This window comes from Schistocerca piceifrons, chromosome 8, assembly GCF_021461385.2.
Source record: "Schistocerca piceifrons isolate TAMUIC-IGC-003096 chromosome 8, iqSchPice1.1, whole genome shotgun sequence".
Classification (NCBI taxonomy): domain Eukaryota; kingdom Metazoa; phylum Arthropoda; class Insecta; order Orthoptera; family Acrididae; genus Schistocerca; species Schistocerca piceifrons.
This window is the reverse complement of record NC_060145.1, coordinates 272,281,359-272,306,139: the sequence shown is the minus strand read 5'-3', so window position 1 is coordinate 272,306,139 and position 24,781 is coordinate 272,281,359. Positions and strand designations below refer to the sequence as shown.

The window sequence follows — 24,781 nt, the reverse complement described above, 5'->3', positions numbered from 1 at the left end:
CTGAACAGTGATTCTCGCTGGGTTTTCATCTGGCGTGAACCAGGAACCAGACACCAACCTCTTAATGACGTTGAAAGGGATCTGAATGGACGTCGTGGTTTGATGGTGTGGGGTGGGATTGTGATTGGTGCACGTACACCCCTGCATGTCTTTGACAGAGGAATTGTAACTGCTCAGGTGTATCGTCATTTTGCACCAGTATGCCCGACTTTTCAGGGGTGCAGTGGGTCCCACCTTCCTCCTGATGGATGATAACACACGGCCCCATCGATCTGCCATCGTGGGAGAGTACCTTGAAACAGAAAATATCAGGCGAATAGAGTGGCCTGCCTGTTCTCCAGACCTAAATCCCATCGGGCACATCTTCAAACCCCTAGGACACTTCAGGAGCTCCGACAGGCACTGGTGCAAGAATGGGAGGCTATACCCCAGCAGCTGTTCGACCACCTGATCCAGAGTATGCAAACCCGTTGTGCGGCCTGTGTACGTGTGCATGGTGATCATATCCCGTATTGATGTCGGGGTACATGCGCAGGAAATAGTGGCGTTTTGTAGCACATGTGTTTCGGGACGGTTTTCTCAACTTATCACCAATACCGTGGACTTACAGATCTGTGTCGTGTGTGTTCCCTATGTGCCCATGCTATTAGCGCCAGTTTTGGGTAGTGCCACGTTGTGTGGCACCACATTCTGCAATTATCCTTAATTTATGAGCATGAGTGTATATTACAGTCATGTTGTAGTAAGTAAATGAAAATGTTTTATTAAATCATCTCTCTCTACACATGTAAATTTAACTCCCCTCCTCGCTTCTCTTTTACGTACGGGCCAGTCTGAGGAACTACTGTAGAGAATTTGATACAATCTTGCAATTCCCGGTTTCAATATCTTGCCAGTATCGATACCGATAACAGGCGAAAACCATTGGGATTCTCGATTCCGAGGATCGATGAACTATAAAATTAACTTTGCACAGAATTCGCGCGTCCTACCCGCACTTGACCAATTATTTACGTTTCCTGTGGTTTCCATTTCACGGCGATAGCCGTCGTAGTAACGTGTTGTGGATTCACACGAGAAAGAAAAAGAAATAATGGTTACTGACCCCTGACGACGCCGGAGCCGTCGCTCTCCTCGTTGTGGGTGCGGTCGATGTGTCCGGGGTAGCGGCCGGCCACGTAGACGAAGCTGTACGGCTGTGGCGGGCCCTCCGTGGTGGTGGTCGTCAGCGAGCCGTCGGCGGCCACGAAGCGCCCCCAGGTCGGCGCACACAGCGCGGACACCAGGAGCGGCACGAACAACAGCGACGGGGCCTGCGCACAGGGGGAGCCACGTGCTGCCGTTAGCGACCTTGCCCTGGCACTTGTGTGCCATTAAAGAATAAACAAATTAACATTTCATTGTAAACTGACAGTCTTCCCCACACTGGGGCCTCGAACCTTGAAGTGCAAGGTTTCGAGTTTGAGTCGATATCCTTCACACAGTTTTAATCTTCCAGGAAGTTTCAAACCAATGTACACACAACTGTCAGCGCGATTCATTAACTCGAGACTTTACGAGCTGTCTCTTCCGAAGTTCGGCGCTATGTGTAGGTAAGACATGCAACCAGTCGATTTTTGAATTTCATAAGAGTTGTTGTACCAGCATGTAGTTTTCGAGTCACTGCAGGCTCGTCGTCACCAGCCAAGTGCACCTAAGTATTTTGTGTGTGGGAGGGGGGGGGTCTCGAGAAAGAGGGGAAGAGGGGAGAGTGGGAGAGGGAGAGGGAGGGAGGGAGGGAGAGGGAGAGAGAGAGAGAGAGAGAGGGAGAGGTTCAAACGGTTCAAATGGCTCTGAGCACTATGCGACTTAACTTCTGAGGTCATCAGTCGCCTAGAACTTAGAACTAATTAAACCTAACTAACCTAAGGACATCACACACATCCATGCCCGAGGCAGGATTCGAACCTGCGACGTAGCGGTCGCTCGGTTCCAGACTGGAGCGCCTAGAACCGCACGGCCACTCAGGCCGGCAGAGGGAGAGGGAGAGGGAGACTGTGTGTCTAAGCTGGCTAAAATGTATAGTGCTGAAAAAAAACTAGTACATCTGAAAAGCCAACGTCGATTTTGACCCGCCACATGGGGGACAGTACATGTACTGAAACTTCCTGGTAGATTAAAACTGTGTGCCGGGCCGAGACTCGTACTCGGGACCTTTGCCTGAGTCGTGAGTCGTGGTCGGGTAGCTCAGATGATAGAGCACTTGCCCGCGAAAGGCAAAGGTCCCTAGTTCGAGTCTCGGTCCGGCACACAGTTTTAATCTGCCAGGAAGTTTCATATCAGCGCACACTCCGCTGCAGAGTGAAAGTCTCATTCTGGAAACATCCTCCAGGCTGTGGCTAAACCATGTCTCCGCAATATCCTTTCTTTCAGGAGTGATAGTCCTGCAAGGTTCGCAGGAGAGCTTCTGTAAAGTTTGGAAGGTAGGAGGCGAGGTACAAGCTGTGAGGACGGAGTGTGAGTAGTGCTTGGGTAGCTCAGATGGTAGAGAACTTGCCCGCGAAAGGTAAAAGTCCCGAGTTCGAGTCTCGGTCTGGCACATCGTTTTAATCTGCCAGGAAGTTTCATATCAGCACACACTCCGCTGCAGAGTGAAAAACTCATTCTGGAAGTAGATGTACTGATAATGGTTTCAACGCTGTCCGCCAGGATGGTTCAAATGGCTCTAAGCACTATGGGACTTAACATCTGAGGTCATCAGTCCCCTAGACCTAGAACCACTTAAACCTAACTAACCTAAGGACATCACACAGATCCATGCTCGAGGCAGGATTCGAACCTGCCACCGTAGCAGCAGCGCCATTCCGGACTGAAGCGCGTAGAACCGTTTGGCCACAACGGCCGGCCGTCCACCAAGAGATAGCATAGTGGCATAACTGCCGGAGCACCATCTGTGTCTATCCTTTAATAGGGAATGTTCACTATCAGAAGGCTCATTCTGGTGCAAACGTTTCAAGCAAGCAGGCAACCATGCCACACAGACGCTCTCCCACTTCCTACAGCCAGCTGAGCGAGTTTGAAAGGGGTTATACTGTGGCCTTCCGAGTGGCTGGATACTCCTTTTGGAGAATTGACACACACGTTGGACGTGCCGTGTCATTTGCTCAACGATGCTCGTATCAGTGATAACGTGAACATTCTCATGCACACAGACGAGGTTCTAGAAGACGCCCACGCAGCGCAGACGCCCGCCAGGATTGTTGTAATGTAAGGACACTTTCCACAGCACAGATAACAGGGCAAGTGAGCCCACGTGTTTCAACACGAGCTGTTGTTAATCGGTTATTAGCAGTGGGACTACGTGGACGTGCACTTCTAGCCAGTCTACCACACACGCCACAGCATCGACGTGCAAGGCTGCACTGGTGCTGTCAGAGGACAACTTGGAAGATGGAATGGCGCGCCGTGGTCTTCAGCGATGAAAGCAAATTATGCCTGCATGCAACTAACGATCGTTTGCGCGAACGGCGTAGACCTGGTGAGCACTGTCTAGTGGAGTACCTTTGTTCAACACACACTGGCCCAACCCCAGGACTTATGGTCTGGCGTGCAACCAGCTACAACTCTCGTTCAACTTTGTGTTTCTGGAGACGACGCTAACCAGTGCACAGTATGTGTATAATGTTGTTAGACACATTCTTCTGCCATTCTTGTAACAGGAAGGTGATATGTTCTTCCAATAGGATAAAGTTCGCCCACACACTGCCCGTGAAACACAACGTGCTCTGCAAGATGTGAAGCAACTGCGCTGGCCAGTTTGATCTACAGACTGATCTCCAATCGAAGACACGTCTACAATCGAGCACGTGTGGGATATCATGGGACAAGAAGTGTGTTATGCGACTCGTCAACCAACAGCTATTACAGAACTACGTGGACAGGCCGAGAAGGTGTGGAATAACGTACCCCAGGACAGTACTCACCATCTCTACGATGGACTGGATGATAGCGTGAGTGACTGAACTGCTGCCAGTGGAGGTTACACCAGGTGTTTCAGCATGGGTCGGTACCTGATACCTCAGAAACGCATATGCACTTTTGAACAATAAATCTTGAGTGAACTGGATACCTGTAAAAGGGCATACAAATGTTTTTTCCTGCAGTGTACATTCTCGAAATAATTTTCTCATTAATATGCCATGTAATCACAGCGACCCTAGAGTCGACTGCACACGATCCAGAAAATACAGGGTGTTTCAAAAAGAACATACGTATTACAGAGTATTACGTTGTCAAAACTATCGATCGCTAAACAACGGCTCAGTTATTCGAGGAACAAATACATTTTCCAGTTTATATTCATTGCCGCTAGATGTCGGTTGTCTTCTCTTATTTGGTTACCGTCAGATATTGTAAAATGGTTACTCCGCAGCAGAAATCATTTTGTGTTCTCGAGTTTGCGAAGTGGAATTCCGCGATTACAGTGCAAAGACATTTCAGGGTGATTCCAAACTGATCCCCCGAATGCATGCAACATTCGCAGATGGTATCGACAGTTTTTAGACACAGGCAGTGTATGTAAAGGAAAGAGTACCCTCGTTTTCTAGCGTGGTCCTACGAAATTAACCCGTCATACCAGTCGGGAGTTACAACTGTCTACAACAACAATTAGGCGTGTTTTGAGATGATTGGTTATGAAGCCGTAGTTACAACTGTTACAGGCTCTACGTCATGACGACAAACACAAACGCGTTGCATTTCTTGACGAGCTTCATAATGCTATTGACAATGATAATACTTTCTCCCAACGCATCGTTTTCAGTGATGAAGCGACTTTCCACCTTGTTGGGAAAGTAGACAAACACAGTGTTCGAATTTGGGGGCTACAGAACTCACATGCACACCCTGAACATGCATGAGATTCACCCAAAGTCAATGTGCGATCTGTTTACGACCCATTCTTCTTTGATGGAAACACGATTAATTGTCAGAAGTATCTCGTTATGTTACAAAATTGGTTGTTTCCGAGGCTTAACGAGGACAACTTTATTTTTCAACAAGATGGAGCACGCCCTCACAGGAACGGCCAAGTACGTGACTATCTGAATGAATCTCTACAGAGTTGTTGGATTGGCCGTCAAACAGCCGTGACTTAGCACTTCTCAGCTTGCCTTCACGGTCACCGAATCTGACGCCCTGTGACTTCTTCCTTTGCAGTTTCATTAAGGCAACGTCTATGCACCAACACTAGCACAGAATCGAGAAGAGTTGAAGAACCGGATCCATACTGCCATAACTACAATGACGGAGGATATGCACGAATACGCGAGGAATTCGAGTGTCGATATGATATTGTTCGTTTCACATGTGGAGCATATACTGAAGATCTGTAATATAAACCCGAGAGACTCGTTGGTACGAGCACGGGGCTCACAACCCGAACCACACGCCACTGTTAAGCACTAATGAAGGACTGGGTCCCTTACTTCGATTGCACATAATTCGTTGTCAATCCAACACATTTATTTCAACTAACATAAATGAAGTTACATTTCAATCTGTCTGACATGAAACAGGAATAAAAAGAACAATGTCAAAAACACCTGATTTAATGCGTGAAGCGCGAGTTAAGCCACTAACCAGATGAAGTAAGCAATTCACCGTAATTCAAAGAAAGAGAAACAAAATTGGATCAATACCCCCCCCCCCCGACATATGTCCAAAAAACCTTACAATACTACTCAAAAGAATACACTGAAGTGGGGAGCAGTCGTTCTCCCAACATAACACTTCAAAATGAGTTCAATAACACAGCTCCGTGCCCCAGAAAACAGCAAGACATTCATACACTTATTTGACAAATACTCATTAACATTATGCCACTACTGTTTGAACTGCAGTGGCCCCAGAAACAGGCGCTTATTCTGAAAGAACAATTTTCTTTTACATATGTTTAAATTACAGCATTAAGGAATTCCAAATCTTTCCCCTTTCTAGGCGGAGGCTGAACCAGAAACACAGAATGCCACAAAAACACAGTTTTGCTGTGAAATCTTACAGGACACCCGGAAGCAGTAACAGACAAGGGGTCGGCACCCACAAATAACACAGGCTAAGAGTCAGGCTGGGAGCACATCCTACGAGAACCTGTTCACACTATGCTCACCACAAACTGTAGACAAAAAATGGTTCAAATGGCTCTGAGCACTATGGGACTCAACTGCTGAGGTCATTAGTCCCCTAGAACTTAGAACTAGTTAAACCTAACTAACCTAAGGACATCACAAACATCCATGCCCGAGGCAGGATTCGAACCTGCGACCGTAGCGGTCTTGCGGTTCCAGACTGCAGCGCCTTTAGCCGCACGGTCACTTCGGCCGGCAAACTGTAGACATTTCAGCCGAACATCCGCATGTGGTGGCTGCCAAAAGGACGAAGCAACCAACAGGCCCACGCCGTGCTTCTCACACAGGCACCTCAATTTGTACAAACATCTAGGCCAACACCAACTCCGGACTCCCCTCTCACTGCGAGGCTTGGCACAGTTTATATCAAATGCCTTCCAGGCAACCAGTAACCGCCGCAAGAGTTTCACGACTAGCAAACAGCCCCAGCGTAACAGGCATCACACATGTGCTTACGCCCGAGCCACAACTCCGCCAGTCTCACTGGCCGCCCCAAACCGACTGCCTCTCGCCGCCCCGCGCGCCCCCCGCCGAAAGCGCAAAGATGCTCATGCCCGGGGACGCGCCAAAGATAACAAGCCGATCGCTCATGATCGACCAGCGATCTGACTCACTCGTAAATGTGTGTCCGATGTTCCATGTGTGTGAATTCCTAAGGGACCAAACTACTGAGGTCTTCGGTCCCTAGATTTACACACTACTTAAAGTAAGTTATGCTAATAACGACACACAGACCTATGCCCGAGGGAGGACTCGAACATCCGGCGGGAGGGGCGGCACAATCGGTGACATGGCGCCTCAAACCGCGCAGCCAGTCCGCGAGGCATATTTCATGGTTGTATGTCTTACAATTTAATAAATATATGTCTTCGAAGTATGTATATTCTTTTTGAAACATCTTGTAATGTTTCTGATAACACCTCAGTCCGATGATGAGCCTGCATTGGCTCAAAAGTACACTGCCTGGAAAAAGAAAAAAAGGAAAAAGAAACAACTGAAGCACCCAGAAGGGGAGGAGGAAACGAACACTTTACGGGGTGAGAGGTTATGTGAAGTCATTGCAATGATTACAAAAGCGAGTCAAATTTACAAAGACCTTAGCAGTATAAGTCCTCTTACCAGTATGATGTTGCACCCCTCCCGGCCTGGATGCATGCACTAATACAGTAAAGAAGGGTGTCATGAAGGAGTCGTATCCCCTCCTGAACCTAGCTGGATATCAAGGCTACTGGTACTGGGGCAAAGTTGATGTCAGATCTGGTCCCACAAGTCGTATTGGGGGTGGATGTGGGATCTTACTGGCCATCGGAAAACTCAACATCACACAGACAGTTCATAGAGACTATGTGCCATGTGTGGGCGAGCATTCTCCTGAAAAGTACACTACTGGCCATTAAAATTGCTACACCACGAAGATGACGTGCTACAGACGCGAAATATAACCGACAGGAACAACATGCTGTGATATGCAAATGATTAGTTTTTCAGAGCATTCACACAAGGGTGGCGCCGGTGGCGACACCTACAACGTGCTCACATGAGGAAAGTTTCCAACCGATTTGTCATACACAAACAGCAGTTGACCGGCGTTGCCTGGTGAAACGTTATTGTGATGCCTCGTGTAAGGACGAGAAATGCGTATCATCACGTTTCCGATTTTGATAAAGGTCGGATTGTAGCCTATCGCGATTGCGGTTTATCGTATCGCGACATTGCTGCTCGCGTTGGTCGAGATCCAATGACTGTTAGCAGAATATGGTATCGGTGGGTTCAGGAGGGTAATACAGAACGCCACGCTGGATCCCAACGGCCTCATATCACTAACACTCGAGATGACAGGCATCTTATCCGCATGGCTGTAACGGATCGTGCAGCCACGTATCGATCCCTGAGTCAACAGACGGGGATGTTTGCAAGACAACAACCATCTGCACGAACAGTTCGACGATGTTTGCAGCAGCATGGACTATCAACTCGGAGACCATGGCTGCGGTTACCCTTGACGCTGCATCACAGACAGGAGCGCCTGCGATGGTGTACACAACGACGAACCTGGGTGCACGGATGGCAAAACGTCATTTTTTCGGCTGAATCCAGGTTCTGTTTACAGCATCGTGATGGTCGCATCCGTGTTTGGCGAAATCATGGTGAACGCACATTGGAAGCGTGTATTCGTCATCGCCATACTGGTGTATCACCTGGCGTGATCGTTTGGGGTGCCATTGGTTACACGTCTCGGTTACCTCTTGTTCGCACTGACAGCACTTTGAACAGGGGACGTTACATTTCAGGTGTGTTACGACCCGTGGCTATACCCTTCATTGGATCCCTGCGAAACCCTACATTTCAGCAGGATAATGCACGACCGCATGTTGCAGGTCCTGTACGGGCCTTTCTGGATACAGAAAATGTTCGACAGCTGCCCTGGCCAGCACATTCTCCAGATCTCTCACCAATTGAAAACGTCTGGTCAATGGTGGCCGAGCAACTGGCTCGTCACAATACGCCACTCACTACTGTTGAAGCTGCATGGACAGCTGTACCTGTACAAGCCTTCCAATCTCTGTTTGACTCAATGCCCAGGCGTATCGAGGCCGTTATTACGGCCAGAGGTGGTTGTTCTGGGTACTGATTTCTCAGGATCTATGCACCCAAATTGCGTGAAAATGTAATCACATGTCAGTTGTAGTATAATATATTTGTCCAATGAATACCCGATTATCATCTGCATTTTTTCTTGGTACAGGAATTTTAATGGCCAGTAGTGTAGCTCCACAACACTGTCGCATGAGAGGTAATATGTGAAGACCCACAATGTCCTTGACGTACAGTTGTTCCCTCCGATTTCCTCAGTCATTGCCAGCCGTGACCTGAACTCTTACCTGATGGCTGTGCCTCTCCAAACAATTGGAAAAATTGGACCTCCCAGCAGGCAGCCACCACGCTAGCCAACGATGGTCCCCTGGGGTAGTGCAGAACCGCGATTCATAACCGATCACAGTGCAACACCATTTATCAGCAGTCCATACTTCCCAGTCATGGCACCACCACCCCATGCTGCTGTTTGTATTGTAGTGATTCCGACAGCCTACACATTGGAGGGCAATTGCCTATTGCTGCTACTTTGCTCTGACCAATGGTGCGGGATGACGCTAAATGTTACAGGGAGTCCATTACTTATCGGGTGGCAAGCACAGATGCGAAGGTGTTACAGTATGCTTGGTGCGCAATATGGCAGTCCTCCCTTGAGTTCCTCAGACCAGGACCTCAGCGACGAGTATACCTGTCCTCACCTTCCACTTTCACGTCCGAAAGCCCCACAAATCTGGATACTGCACGATCCGTTTCAGCTAGCCTGCCACATGGAGACCCACTGTAAAGCCCCTTTAAAACTGTCTAATTTGCTCTTTAGCTCTGTCTCAAACGAGTGTGCAGCATCTCGGTGTCCTTAGCAGTGATCACTCAACATCTGACACTGTTTGCGCTCTTTGTATAGAAAGATTCAAATTTCCTATTATGGGCTTCTATAGGTTGTAGAGGGGACTTAATAGAAGAAGTTTTTATAAGGAATCCTTGTCTGGAAATGCTCCATTTAGATATAAAATCAGTTTGAGGATCGGATCACTTCCATTTCTCCCACTTCACGGTACGCACGCAGCAGAGACAACAAGCTCTGACCTGTATGCTGCAGGATCACTTGGCATGGGCAGTGTTTCGAGTACTTGTCCTCGGGTTCTCTTCTACGTCGTTAAGGACGTCCTCTTTAAAGTCGAGAGTCCGGGACGTCCATGGAGCACCATAGCCAATACTCCCAGTTTCGAACGTACCAATTTCTAAGAGCAGTTGTAGTTGGACGAAGGCGTCATGTGAGGTCACTATTAGAACAGGGACTGACGTCGGCGCCCTTCTCTCAGTTTCTGTGCGTACCGTGAACTGGGAGATTTGCTTGACAGATTGCCAAACTTATGTTACATCAAAATCGTACATTTCCGGACATGGTTTCCTGATCAAAACCTCATCCTCAAAGTGTGCTCTACATCTCCTAGAAGCCTCTAATAGGAACTTTGAATCAACCCGTATATGTTACCAAGCCTGATAACAACAGTAAAGCCGCGCGGGATTAGCCGCGCGGGATTAGCCGAGCGGTCTAGGGCGCTGCAGTCAGGGACTGTGCGGCTGGTCCCAGCGGAGGTTCGAGTCCTCCCTCGGGCATAGGTGTGTGTGTTTGTCCTTAGGATAATTTAGGCAAAGTAGTGTGTAAGCTTAGGGACTGATGACCTTAGCAGATGAGTCCCATAGGATTTCACACACATTTGAACAACAGTATACATAAACAACACAAAAGCACTCTGGTACCACTGCACCTGTCACAGACAACTGTAACTCCAATCGTTTACGTACCCTCTGATGGTGTGTACGTGTACGAAGTTATTTTGGCATCTGACTGTGTCGTCTGGGTGTTTCACGTTTTTGTCCAGGAGTGTAGTTAATGGTATAATGCATCATATTAAATTTAAAAAGCTACTGGTTGCATACCGCTAGTACATAACCCGCCAATTTAAATCACAATTGTCTTTCGTCATGCGTAACGGATATAACGAAGCTTGTAAGATTTGTCTGTTGCATATAGTAATAACTATCATAATACTACAGGCTGTAGGAGATTTAGACAAAGTTTCGTTTATTTCTTCAAAAAAATAGAGCTACGTAAATAATTTTTTTCTTTGTTTTCAGGCACATGTCTGCAGTGATGGTGTATGAAGGCAGTCAAATGAAAACTAAATACCCCCCACAACGAGACCATGCAATGGATCCGTACAAAAGTAACCACCATATATGTATTAAGACACTTATCCCTCTGGAAGACGAGACGTTCATTTCCTGTTTCGTAGATCCATAACCGCACCCATTCTTGCACTTCCTCGTCCGAATGGAACCGACGTCCACGCATGCCTGTCATCAAGTCTCCAAAGATGTAAAAATCACACGGTGAAAGACCCGGGTTGTACGGACGATGTTTTAGTGTTTCCCAACTAAATTGTTGAATTGTTGGAGTGTAGCCTCGTCCGCTCGACAGCGGGAGGCGGGGGGGGGGGGGGGGGGGGGGGGAAGGCGTTATCATGCAATAGGATGATTCTGTCCTGTCCGACAGCGTTCCGACATCTTGAGGGCAAACGGCAGAGCCAACAGAGGAAACATCCCACATTTGCCCTGGCAAAGAAATCTAAAGCTGAAATGAGATTTTCACTCTGCAGCGGAGTGTGCGCTGATAAGAAACTTCCTGGCAGATTAAAACTGTGTGCCGGGCCGAGACTCGAACTCGGGACCTTTGCCTTTCGCGGGCAAGTGCTCTACCAACTGAGCTACCCAAGCACGATTCACACCCCGTCCTCACAGCTTTACTTCTGCCAATACCTCGTCTCCTACCTTCCAAACTTTACAGAAGCTCTCCTGCGAACCTTGCAGAACTAGCACTCCTGAAAGAAAGGATATTGCGGAGACATGGCTTAGCCACAGCCTGGGGGATGTTTCCAGAATGAGAGGTACTGGCAGAAGTAAAGTTGTGAGAACGGGGCATTAGTCGTGCTTAGGTAGCTCATGCCGGCACAAACAAGTTCTGATACGGTCATGATGACCTTCTTCGACTGCAGAAACCCTCTGCTAGTCGCATTCCTCGAGTCTGGAATCACAATCAATGCGCAGCACTCTGAAGACACTTTGCAGGAACTGCGACGCACCATAAAGTCAAAACAATTAGGAGCCCTCTCGGAGGAAATCATCCTGTTTCACGTAACGCCTGTCCCCACACTGCCAATCGGACGAAGGTGGTTGGGAAACACTGCAACATTGTCCGTACATCTCGGATCTTTTGCTATGTGATTTTCACATCTTTGGCGACCTGAAGAAAGATTGAAGTGGACGTTCGTTAGCTGGACAAGGAAAATCAAAAGTGTGTGCGATTATGTGTCCGTCAGCGGCCGACCACGTTCTAGGAAACAGGAACTGAACATCTCGTCTCCCAGTAGGATAAATGTCTTAATGCATGTGGTGATTACTTTTCAATGGAACCATTCCAAGTTCCCATTGTGGCAGGTGTTTGGTTTTAAATTGAAATCTCTGGAAAAATATCGCAGCATGTGGCCAGGCAAGCCAAAAAAAAGAAAAAAACGAATGGTGGAGACTATTAATGAAGTTAAATAGTGTAGGTATTTCGTTTTCTGCTTTTGAACTGAAACAACAATGCAAGAATCCGGGCTGAGTTGCACAACATTTTAAACATGACAGAAGTCGTCGACGCTGGGTGCCGCGATTGCTTACAACCATTCAAGAAGCCCGACGACCCGAGGCACCAGCGGAATGTTGCAGCCCTGTCAGGCCAATGCAAATAACTTGGTGTGCCTCCTAATCCCCATAGCGATAGCTGGCGTATTACTATGACGCCAAGACAACAAAGAAACAAAGCAAGCACTGGAAACAAGTGGATAGACCAACTCCAAAAAAGGCGAATATTATGCTCGTATGTCGTAAATCGTCACAGGAGCACAGGGGTTAGACATGGGGATATGGAGTATTTTTGATATTTTGGAAAATGAATAGCGACTTTTAAGTAGCCAAAAGAACTTCCAACTCCGAACCAGTTAAAAACGTTAGTAATAACTAATTTTAAGTCATTTTCTTGAAATAAAAACAGCTGATTAATTTTTGCTACCACCCTAAAAAGTTTAGAGTGCCAATTGCAAATTTCTGAAAGCTTACTTCTACCGCAGCCGGGCAATAGAGGCCAGCTCAGCCGACGAGCCAATCAAGTAAACCACTGTGCATTATTGTTGACATCATATCAAAACACTACAGGCAGATGGGGTTTGCGACATCAGTCATGGTCGAGGTGCATAGAACTGCTAATGCCTGAAATGGGCTACCTTCTCATCCCTATCTGGAATTCATTCCTCACTTCCATATTCTCTGAAGAGGTTATTTTCTGGACATTATACTGTTATGTCTGTAGACAACTCCAGTAGTAAACTACCATTTAAAAAAATTACTATAAATGAGTTTACTATCTCAGATTAAGTTTCACATTAATGTACTACCCGATTTATATCAGCAACTAAGGGGTACGTGGGGGGCTGCCTAGACGGCACAGTTCTGGAAGACTTGGGCGGGTCTCGATCTTTCTTTGGCGCTGGTTATACACACGGCACCGCGGCAACTGCTGGCCGGGACAAAGGAAGTCACAGGTCCCATCGGGGAAACAGTGCATTCCACAATCGGCTGCTTTTGAACGCACGCAGTGCGATCCTGAGGCCGGACGGAGTGCTGTATAAGGCTGCCTGGGGCAGTAGACTCACTTGCCACGAGCAGACGATTGAGACAAGACAGCTGCTCGTGAAAAAGGGGCGTATGACGGCGGAAACTGTAAATCTAAACGTTGCTTCCAACAACAAGCTCTGCTTTCTAATCACTTGCCCGCGTACCAGATTGAGTCACAAGATCAGTTTGGACTGCTACTTGCTGCTAACCGCGAGTGTTCACAAAAGAAAGCTGCGGAACTTTAGCGATGTAGGTCAAGAAGACAGCGCTCCATTTTATCTTAACGAGTCTCTAAGCATGCGTCGTAGAACATCGGAGAACCTATGACTGGGCTGCCAAACAGATGTCCACCAGTGATTACTGCCAACGAGCTGTGAGATACCTTCGAAGCGCCTTTGTTGCCATTGTCCTGTCTGAAAAAATGTTCAAATGTGTGTGAAATCTTATGGGACTTAACTGCTAAGGTCATCAGTCCCTAAGCTTACACACTACTTAACCTAAATTATCCTAAGGACAAACACACACACCCATGCCCGAGGGAGGACTCGAACCTCCGCCAGGACCAGCCGCACAGTCCATGACTGCAGCGTCTTCGACCGCTCGGCTAATCCCGCGCGGCTGTCCTCTCTGACTCGATGGCCCTGTATAAGTTCACACCGCACTTCGTGACGTCTTTCTGAAATACCACGGAAGTTTGATATTCATTATGTTGTCGTACAGACAGAAAACTTAAATATTAATATCATCCGAACGTGACATATGTTTTATGGTTTTAAAATTGTTCTTCTGAAGTGATGTTCTGTTCACAAATATGTGCGTCTTTAAGGTATCGTATGCCACTTTGGCGACTTGCGTGTCCCTAACCTATCCCAGTTACCCAAGCGGGGAAAAAGCAGCTACAGTTTAACGGGGAATGCGAACTACGTGTCGTTTATGGCGACTCCTCAGTTCGTTAAGAGGTGGAGGCTAGGTTAAAACGCATACTGAAAAATCCGTGGTCCGACCGGGATCCAATACCGCGACATCTAGGCTGCCAGAGACGCCCTTTACCACCAGACAACCAGATTTTACTTTGTACACGTGCATCGATGGGCCGTTGAGGATATGGAAGTTACACGTAAATGCTTAATGGGGATGGACGTGCACCGCACCAAATCTGTCTGGAGTATCCGTTACCTAAAGTCGATCCGACACGGATCACATACACCGAATATCACAAATTCGTATACCGAAAGCTACGTTGTAGAATCCTCATCACAATTTCCTGGTCATGTTATACTATGAATTCAGATAAAATAATTTTTTTACAAAAATAAAAAAAATAAAACAATACTTTTAGACTGTAGACATTGGCGGATTATGGAACTGATAAGCAGTTGTAGGGGAACCCAGATGGACATAAACACTGTTGAGTCGCGGTGTTTCGAAGAGGGACGCCTCATAGTCTCATCGAAATTTGGCGACTTGTTTAATGTCATTGATAAGTTGGAATCTCAAGAAGTGTTCACCAACAACACTTTAAACAAATGCGAAGAAAATATATCAGTGCCTTTCAAAAGCCAAGACACAGTTACATGTAGTTCGAACAGTTATTCTTGTACCCCTCCTACACAGTTACATGTAATTCGAACAGTTATTCTTGTACCCCTCTTGTAATTCTTATTACACTGTTATGTCTCAGTATTTTTTGGGCCTTTATTCTAATATGTTAGTAGGACAGTTGAGCAACCTATTCGCTGAACTAACAAGCTAAGTCTATTGTTACTACCTAAAGAACATTGAGTGTTTTTCTTTTCGTTTGGTACCCGAAAAATTCTGGGACACAGTGAAAAGTGCACGCTGCTGCTGCAACACTGGTCTTTCGACACGCTTGCTTTTACAGACTTGTCCAGGCGGTCGCACCCGGACCAACCACCTCTTTCAGTTAGTCACGCAGGTTAGTCACCCGAGATCGTTCCACTTACTTGGAAAGACATAACAACCTAAGCATGAGAAGCCACAACCAGGGTTCTTACATTCATTTATTTTAATGATTTATTCTCAGCTTCCAGTTTCCTTTTCCTTCAACTTGGTGTTATTTATGCTGTATTCAGAAATTTCATGAAAAAAAAGAAAAAACGTATGCTGTTATCGGCGTCTTTTCCACGTGAAAATATTTGTCTTCAAGCGATTGCCAGACCCTTCGCAAAATAAAATTACCTGTTCGCATGTTGCCGAACTTGTTTCGACTACGCTGCAGAAATTCCAGTGGGAAGCCCACGCACATGCTCCATAACGTCCCGATCTCTCCCCATGCTATTATCATGTTTTTCGAGTCCTGAAGAAAGACATTCGTGGCCGTCAGTTTAATGCGGAAGAAGAGGTGCACACTTGCACAGTGTCAGGGTTCGTAGGCAACCCGCTAACATTTTTCATGAAGGCAATGACAGTCTTGTCTCACCGTCCGATAAATGTGTTAACAGTTACGGCGACTACTTTCGAAAAACACACATAAAAAAAGTTCACTTCGGTTCCGAGAGTTCCGGAACCTGTACAGGAAGTTGGACTAGAGATCAACATAAACATCATTTCCGCCCTTTTTATTGCTCATGAAAACCACACATTGCATGTTGTTCCACCATACAGCGAGAGACCTTCGAAGGTGGTGGTCCAGACTGCTGTACACACCGGTACCTCTAATACGCAGTAGCACGTCCTCTTACTCTGATGCATGCCTGTATTCGTCGTTGCATACTATCCACAAGTTCATCAAGGCATTGTTGGTGCAGATTGTCCCACTCCTCAACAGCTATTCGTCGTCCAGAAACAGCCCTTTTCAATCTATCCCAAGCATGTTTCGATAGGGTTCATGTCTGGATAACATGCTGGCCAATCTAGTCGAGGGATGTCGTTATCCTGAAGGAAGCCATTCACAAGATGTGCGCGATGGGGGCGCGAATTGCCGTCCTTGAAGACGAATGCCTCGCCAATATGCTACCGATGTGGTTGCACTATCAGTCGGTGGATGGCATTCACGTATCATACAACCGTTACAGCGCCTTCCGTGACCACCAGCGGCGTATGTCGTCTCTACATGATGCCACCCCAAAACAGTAGGGAACCTCCACCTTGCTGCACTCGCTGGACAGTGTGTCAAAGGCGTTCAGGCCGACCGGGTTGCCTCCAAACACGTATCCGACGATCGTCTGAACACATATGCGACACTCGTCGGTGAAGAGAACGTGACGCCAATCTTGAGCGGTCCATTCGGCATGTTGTTGGGCCCATCTGTACCGTGCTGCATGGTGTCATGGTTGCAAAGATGGACCTCGCCATGGACGTCGGGAGTGAAGCTGCGCATCATGTAGCCTATTGCGCACAGTTTGAGTCGTAACATGACGTCCTGTGGCTGCACAAAAAGCATTATTCAACATGGTGGCGTAGCTCTCAGAGTTCCTTCGAGCCATAATCCGTAGGTAGCGGTAATCCACTGTAGTAGTAGCCCTTGGGCAGCCTGAGCGGCGAGGCATGTCATCGACTGTTCCTGTCTCTCTGCATCTCTTCACGTCCGAACAACATCGCTCTGGTTCACTCCGAGACGCCTGGACACTTCCCTTGTTGAGAGCCCTCCCTGGCACAAAGTAACAATGCGGACGCGATCGAACCACGGTATTGACCATCTAGACACGGTTAAACTACAAACAACATGAGCCGTGTCTCTCCTTCCTGGTGGAATGACTGGAAATGATCGGCTGTCGGACCCCCTCCGTCTAATAGCCGCTGCTCATGCACTGTTGTTACCATCTTTGGGCGGGTTTAGTGACATCACTGAACAGTCAAAGGGGCTGTGTCTGTGATACAATACCCACAGTCAATGTCTATCTTCATAAGTTCTGGGAACTGTGGTAATGCAAAACTTTTTTTGATGTGTGTAATAAACAGTTAGCTTACTCATTTTCCACCTTACACCTTTTCATTTGAATGCTCCTTATACTGTCAGTGGTACACTACTGGCCATTAAAACTGTTACACCACGAAGATGACTTGCTACAGACGCGAAATTTAACCAACAGGAAGAAGATACTGTGATATGCAAATGATTAGCTTTTCAGAGCATTCACACAAGGTTGGCGACGTTGGCGACACGTACAACGTGCTGACACGAGGAGAGTTTCCAACCGATTTCTCATACACAAACAGCAGTTGACCGGCGTTGCCTGGTGAAACGTTCTTGTGATGCCTCGAGTAAGGAGGAGAAATGCGTACCATCACGTTTCCGACTTTGATAAAGGTCGGATTGTAGCCTGTCGCGATTGCGATTTATCGTATCGCGACATTGCTGCTCGCGTTGGTCGAGATCCTGTGACTGTTAGCAGAATATGGAATCGGTGCGTTCAGCAGGGTAATACGGCACGCCGTGCTCGATCCCAACGGCCTCGTATCACTAGCAGTCGAGATGACAGGCCTCTTATCTGCATGGCTGTAACGGATCGTGCAGCCACGTCTCAATCCCTGAGTCAACAGATGGGGACGTTTGCAAGACAACAAGCACTAGCAGTCGAGATGACAGACATCTTATCCGCATGGCTGTAACGGATCGTGCAGCCACGTCTCGATCCCTGAGTCAACAGATGAGGACGTTTGCAAGACAACAACCATCTGCACGAACAGTTCGACGACGTTTGCAGCAGCATGGACTATCAGCTCGGAGACCATGGCTGCGGTTACCATTGACGCTGCATCACAGACAGGAGCGCCTGCGATGGTGTACACAACGACGAACCTGGTTGCACGAATGGCAAAACGTCATTTTTTCGGATGAATCCAGGTTCTGTTTACAGCATCATGATGGTCGCATCTGTGTTTGGCGACATCGCGGTGAACGCACATTGGAAGTGTGTATTCGTCATTGCCATACTGGCGTATCACCTGGCTGATGGTATTGGGTGCCATAGGGTACACGTCTCGGTCACCTCTTGTTCGCACTGACGAAACATTGAACAGGTGACGTTACATTTCAGATGTGTTACGACCCGTGGCACTACCCTTCATTCGATCCCTGCGAAATCCTACATTTCAGCAGGATAATGCACGACGCATGTTGCAGGTCCTGTATGGGCCTTTCTGGATACAGAAAATGTTCGACTGCTGCCCTGGCCAGCACATTCTCCAGATCTCTCACCAATTGAAAACGTCTGGTCAATGGTGGCCGAGCAACTGGCTCGTCACAATACGCCAGTCACTACTCGCGATGAACTGTGGTATCGTGTTGAAGCTGCATGGGCAGCTGTACCTGTACACGCCATCCAAGCTCTGTTTGACTCAATGCCCACGCGTATCAAGGCCGTTATTACGACCAGAGGTGTTTGTTCTGGGTACTGATTTCTCAGGATCTATACACCCAAATTCCGTGAAAATGTAATCACATGTCATTTCTAGTATAATATATTTCTCTAATGGATACCCGTTTATCATCCGCATTTCTTCTTGGTGTAGCAATTTTTATGGCCAGTAGTGAATATGTGTATCCACCTGTCACGTCTTCATTTGAATTCCCCTTATACTTTTATTGGTGTCTGTGTTTACTGCCGGCGAAATGTGTTACGAATAGTTGTAGCAGTAAAGAACTGATAAAGTGAAACGTCATGTCTGATAATGATTTTTTTTTCAAGAACAGCGAAAATGTAGTAAGGGATACAGTTTTTCCTTTCATGATGTGGGGGTTTGAGTGAGAAAAAATTTAGAAAAATTTAAATTATGCGTAATGTTTCTAGAAGTCGCTAAATGCTCTCATTCTCAAATGGTGTATGAATTTGTGCGCCTAGAATTACGCTGCCTCAAGACATATATAGTTTCTAACATTTATACTACTGATGTATTGCGTTAAACCTTTAAAGTAAGATTATACATCATAATGAGTAGATTATGACCACAATGTAAGTTTCTAAATTCAGTATTTAATTATATAAAATATTGAAATCCAAATTTTTCTTGCCCTTGGAAGTCATTAGACAGAAAACATACGACTGCGACTTTGCACTTTTTCAGCCGTTTGGAGATACAGATTGGTCAGCAAATGACCACATAAACATCAATAATTTCGTAATTACATGAAATGTGTTTCCTGTTGCGATTATAGGCAACGATTAGCTGTATAATGGAATGACGACAATGAATACAGGTGCCGGACTGGGACTTGAACATGTATTTTCCGCTTATCGCTAGCATTAGGCTATCCGTGCACGCTTCGCGGACAGACCCAAGCTTTCATAGTCGTCAATAATGTGTGTACAACCTTTTCGTACATCCATTACGTATATTACCGTATAGGGGAGGCATTTTAATTTAATGGAGCTTGCCTGGTGTAGGTGGATAAAAAGAGACCTGTTCTGCAGTGCCTGTACTGTTGATAAGTAGGATGCAATGTTCCTTCGTACGTCTGAAAAGGACAGGCCCTGCCATACAGTGCCTCGTAATTAGTTCAGCGTTCTGCTGAAAACTTAAGTGAGACGACTTAACCTTAATGTCTTGCTTAAATTGACAGTCGCTGCAGTATTCTCACTTGATATAATGCTGGTCAGTGTTTTAGTAATGTGAAGAAATCACCAGAAGAGCATGACGCAAGTGACATGTAACTAAAACCGCTGCGAACTCAAAGTTTCAAACTAACTTGGTCAAATGTATAGCCACATAAACAGATAAGATGAAGGCTGTACCCATGTCACAAGATTGGCACTGTTCGTTACAGGCCTAGATCTCTCGATGTCCTGAGCGAGAAGCTGCTCAGAACGGCGTCCGCTCGGCCAGTAACTGCGCAGTTCAAGGAAATGATGCAAATTCAAGTAACAAGTGCACTGGTTTTTAGACGGTTTTCCATCTGCCTCGGCGAATGCGGGCTTGTTCCCCTTATTCCGCCTCAGCTACACTATGTCTGCGATTGCTGCGCAAACAAGTTCTCCACGTACGCATACCCCACCATTACTCTACCACGCAAACGTAGGGGTTACACTCGTCTGGTGTGAGACGTTCCCTGGGGGGGGGGGGGGGGGGGAGGGACCACCGGGGGCCGAACCGCACAATAACCCTGGGTTCGGTGTGGGGCGGCGGAAGGGTGAAGTGGACTGCGGTAGTCGTCGTGGGGTTGTGGACCACTACGGCTGCGGCGGGGACGGAGGCTCTCTCCATTGTTTCTAGGCCCCCGGTTAACTAACATACAGTACAATACAACAAGTGCACTAAAGCGAGACACCTACTGTTGGATTCGGTGAAATAGTGTCTCAATCTCTGAGTCTAAGATCACGAATTCGATACTCTAAGGTTCGTTTCCTAATTGCCCGTATCATTTTTCTGTTACCAATCGCTACCCTTACCTCTGCCACTGTAATCAGTTTCTGAAAAATACTAAGTTGTACCATAGTTCGTAATTCACGTTGAATTATAAAGTAGCTCCCTGTGCCTACGTCAGTTCACAATAACCTACTTAGTGCACCACTCCGGACTTTGACGTTCGGGTTGAGAACCATTTCCTTTATTCAAGCGGCGACACAAAAAACTAAATTGTAAACGACCGCGAAGAAGTCCTTTACAGCATGAAGGAAGTGTTAAAAAAGGAAACTTTTCAATCAAGGTCTAAAAATATGGATTTTCTGACTCGTATTAATTTGTTCTGCTGGAAGCCTATCGAAAACAGAAACTATAGAACCGCGCTCAAGTAAAATGTGAGTTTTGTGTGTGTGTGTGTGTGTGTGTGTGTGTGTGTGTGTGTGTGTGTGTGTGTGTGTGCATGTACACTTTGGATCGACGTAAGGATCTCTTCATAAACTCAACACACAATGAACCCAGTGTTACTCATAAACTGTTTAATTTGAAGATCCCTCTGCGCCATAACACACGGCTACTATAAATGATTCATCCGTTTTCGAAGCTCTGTAGTTTCCAAAGTATTTGACTTATGCATGAATACGACCGTAAACTCGCCAAGTTTGCATTTTGCATACTAGAAATGTTCTATGACTGCCGTCTCGTCATCCAAGTGGTAGTCAAGTTCGTTCCCTACCTTGTGCAGCAACAGCTGAGCTGAGCTGTTCCAGGGTTCTTGACACAGGGGTACGTAAACACTGTCCTTATTAGAAACCCTAAAGGAAAGTGTCAGAAGGCGTAGATCAGGCGACCTGGGAGGCCAACAGAACTGACACACATCAGCTTCAGGCGCAGCTCATAATCTTCTGGTTTTACAATACTGGCCATTAAAATTGCTACACCAAGAAGAAATGCAGATGATACATGGGTATTCATTGGGTAAATATATTATACTAGAACTGACATGTGATTACATTTTCACGCAGTTTGGGTGTATAGAGCCTGAGAAATCAGTACCCAGAACAACCAACTCTGTCCGTAATAACGACCTTGATACGCCTGGCCATTGAGTCAAACAGACCTCTGGATGGCGTGTACAGGTACAGCTGCTCATGCAGCTTCAACACGATACCACAGTTCATCAAGAGTAGTGACTGGCGTATTGTGACGAGCCAGTTACTCGGCCACCATTGACCAGACGTTTTCAGTTGGTGAGAGATCTGGAGAATGTGCTGGCCAGGGCAGCCGTCGAACATTTTCTGTATCCAGAAAGGCCCGTACAGGACCTGCAACATGTGGTCGTGCATTATCCTGCTGAAATGTAGGGTTTTGCAGGGACCGAATGAAGGGTAGAGCCACGGGTCGTAACACATCTGAAATGTAACGTCTACTGTTCAAAGTGCTGTCAATGGGGACAAGAGACGACCGAGACGTGTAACCAATGGCACCCCATACCATCACGCCAGATGACACGCCAGTATGGCGATGACGAATACACGATTCCAATGTGCGTTCACCTCGATGTCGCCAAACACGGATGCGACCATCATGATGCTGTATACAGAACCTGGATTCATCCGAAAAAATGACGTTTTGCCATTCGTGCACCCAGGTTCTCCGTTGAGTACACCATCGCAGGCGTTCCTGTTTGTGATGCAGCGTCAAGGGTAACCGCAGCCATGGTCTCCTAGCTGACAGTCCATGCTGCTGAAAACGTCGTCGAACTGTTCGTGCAGATGGTTGTTGTCTTGCAAACGTCCCCATCTGTTGACTCAGGGATCGAGACGTGGCTGCACGATCCGTTACAGCCATGCGGATAAGATGCCTTTCATCTCGACTGCTAGTGATACGAGGCCGTTGGGATACAGCACGGCGTTCCGTATTACCCTCTTGAACCCACCGATTCCAACAGTCATAGGATCTCAACCAACGCGAGCAGCAATGTCGCGATACGATAAACCGCAATCGCGACAGGCTACAATCCGACCTTTATCAAAGTCGGAAACGTGATGGTACGCATTTCTCCTCCTTACACGAGGCATCACAACAACGTTTCACCAGGCAACGCCGGTCAACTGCCGTTTGTGTATGAGAAATCGGTTGGAAACTTTCCTCATGTCAGCACGTTGTAGGTGTCGCCACCGGCGCCGACCTTGTGTGAATGCTCTGAAATGCTAATCATTTGCACATCACAGCATTTTCTTCTTGTCTGTTAAATTTCGCATCTGTAGCACGTCATCTTCGTGGTGTAGCAATTTTAATGTCCAGTAGTGTAATTGGCGCACGAGCTGCAGACGGTACAGTTTGAAATGTAGCGCATTCGCAAAATCTCCCACACAGTTTGCTGCGGTGTTCCAAGTTCGCGGCTTGCGTGGACCTTTGACTTTTTCCTTACTCCGTACGAAACTTTCCCTCGCCCTCCCCACGGATGCATATGGCACGCTTGGTCGATCAGTACTTTTCTTTTTACAGACACAACGAGTTTCCCTAAAGTGTAAATATCAATGTACAATGCTCCTTTTACATTGCGGTTCTCTTCCATAATTCCCCTGAATGCACTCTTGATTGGTGTAAGAGACAAACATCTCGCATATTCCGACACACGAAAACTCTTTTCTTGTCTTGACGCCGTTTCATCAAGCCACTGCACTCGTACGCCAACTGGTGAGCATAATGCAAACTCGGTGAGTTAACGGTTCTATTTATGTCTCAATGATATTTGTACTCTAGCTGAGAAACCCGACATTGCCCGAATGTTTATTTATAGCTATGCCCGAGACTTCGCACGTGTGTTTATTTTTTAATTATAAAGCTTCTTACACGCGATTTCAGTCTTTCTCGGCTTATTCCACTGGAATTCTTCTCGGGTTATCAGCCGAGTGGTGGCGTCGTCTTGTCGCAACGTTTCAATGAGTTTCGTACCCATTATCTTCTGGCGAAGTCAGAAGTTGATGGATATGAAACTCACTGAAACGTTGCGACAAGACGACGCCACCACTCTGCTGATAACCTGAGAAGAATTCATCAATAAAGCTTCTTTATATACAATGTTTGAAGTAGTATGATTGGGGACACGAACAAAGAGCTTGTGTGCTTCCCTAATACGGGAGAAAGCCATGTAGAGCTGCCGTGCGAAAACCCAAACCTGGTACACGCCCTCTGTGGCCTTGTGCTTTCTGTATAGTCATGGCATAACATAAGCGCATTAGGAGTTCTGCATGTTTAAAGTGAAACGGTAAATGGTTAGGGATTAATAGGGATTCAGGGCATAAAAACTGGTTCGCCTGCTCCACATCCCATCACTATCATGTTTCTAAAGAGGGCGTTAAAGCCTGATGTTAAGCGAGCTGCAGCAAGTATTTTGCCACAATCTTCACTGAATTTCTGAGACCACATAGTCCTTAGACTTTTAGATGTTCTGCTGTATTCAGGAAAACTCCACCATTGTCTAGACATTTTTATTCGTAAATAAAAAAAATGAAACAGTAATGAGTAGGCACCTAAATCACAAAGGAATCTTAATAAAATCTTTTTATCTAGCAAAGAACATAAACAAAACCCATCGATAGAAGCAACGGTAATGTCGCGATAGGCAAGTAAATTCAGTGTTAGTTTGTACTTGTAAAGGTAAGACGGCGGTCTTAATTCTGTCTCTGACATGAATTTCCGAAAATGCTTCTGTCAAATTTCCGAAAATACTTCTGTCACTGAGGTGGAAAAAATCTTTCCGTCGAAAGGAGTCAAATATAAATAAAAGCTATCAAAATAAGCAAAGCGACGTCGTTTATGCTCCCAGTAAACAAAGCGAAATCAGTGAACCCGTATATCCTAGCCGAATAAATTCGCTGTTACTTTGTGTTCGTAAAGATAATATTGAGGCGCTTAACTCTGCTACTGATTTAAACTTCCGAAAATTCGTCTGCCACGGAGTTTAAAAAAACCACCAGCGCCATCTATTGGTTCTTTGA

At 46.6% G+C, this 24,781-nt stretch overlaps 1 protein-coding gene and 1 non-coding gene across 2 annotated transcripts in view; both read right to left on the bottom strand.

Moving 5' to 3' along the window:
* The window catches only part of LOC124712262, a 55,818-nt gene that overhangs the window by 11,704 nt on the left and 19,333 nt on the right, over positions 1–24,781 (bottom strand). Inside the window, exon 3 of the mRNA XM_047242557.1 lies at positions 1,106–1,313. Coding sequence (XP_047098513.1) covers positions 1,106–1,313 — 208 coding nt within the window. The remainder of the gene's footprint in view (positions 1–1,105; positions 1,314–24,781) is intronic.
* Trnas-cga lies at positions 11,464–11,538 on the bottom strand. The gene has a single exon. It is a non-coding gene; the product is annotated as a tRNA-Ser (tRNA).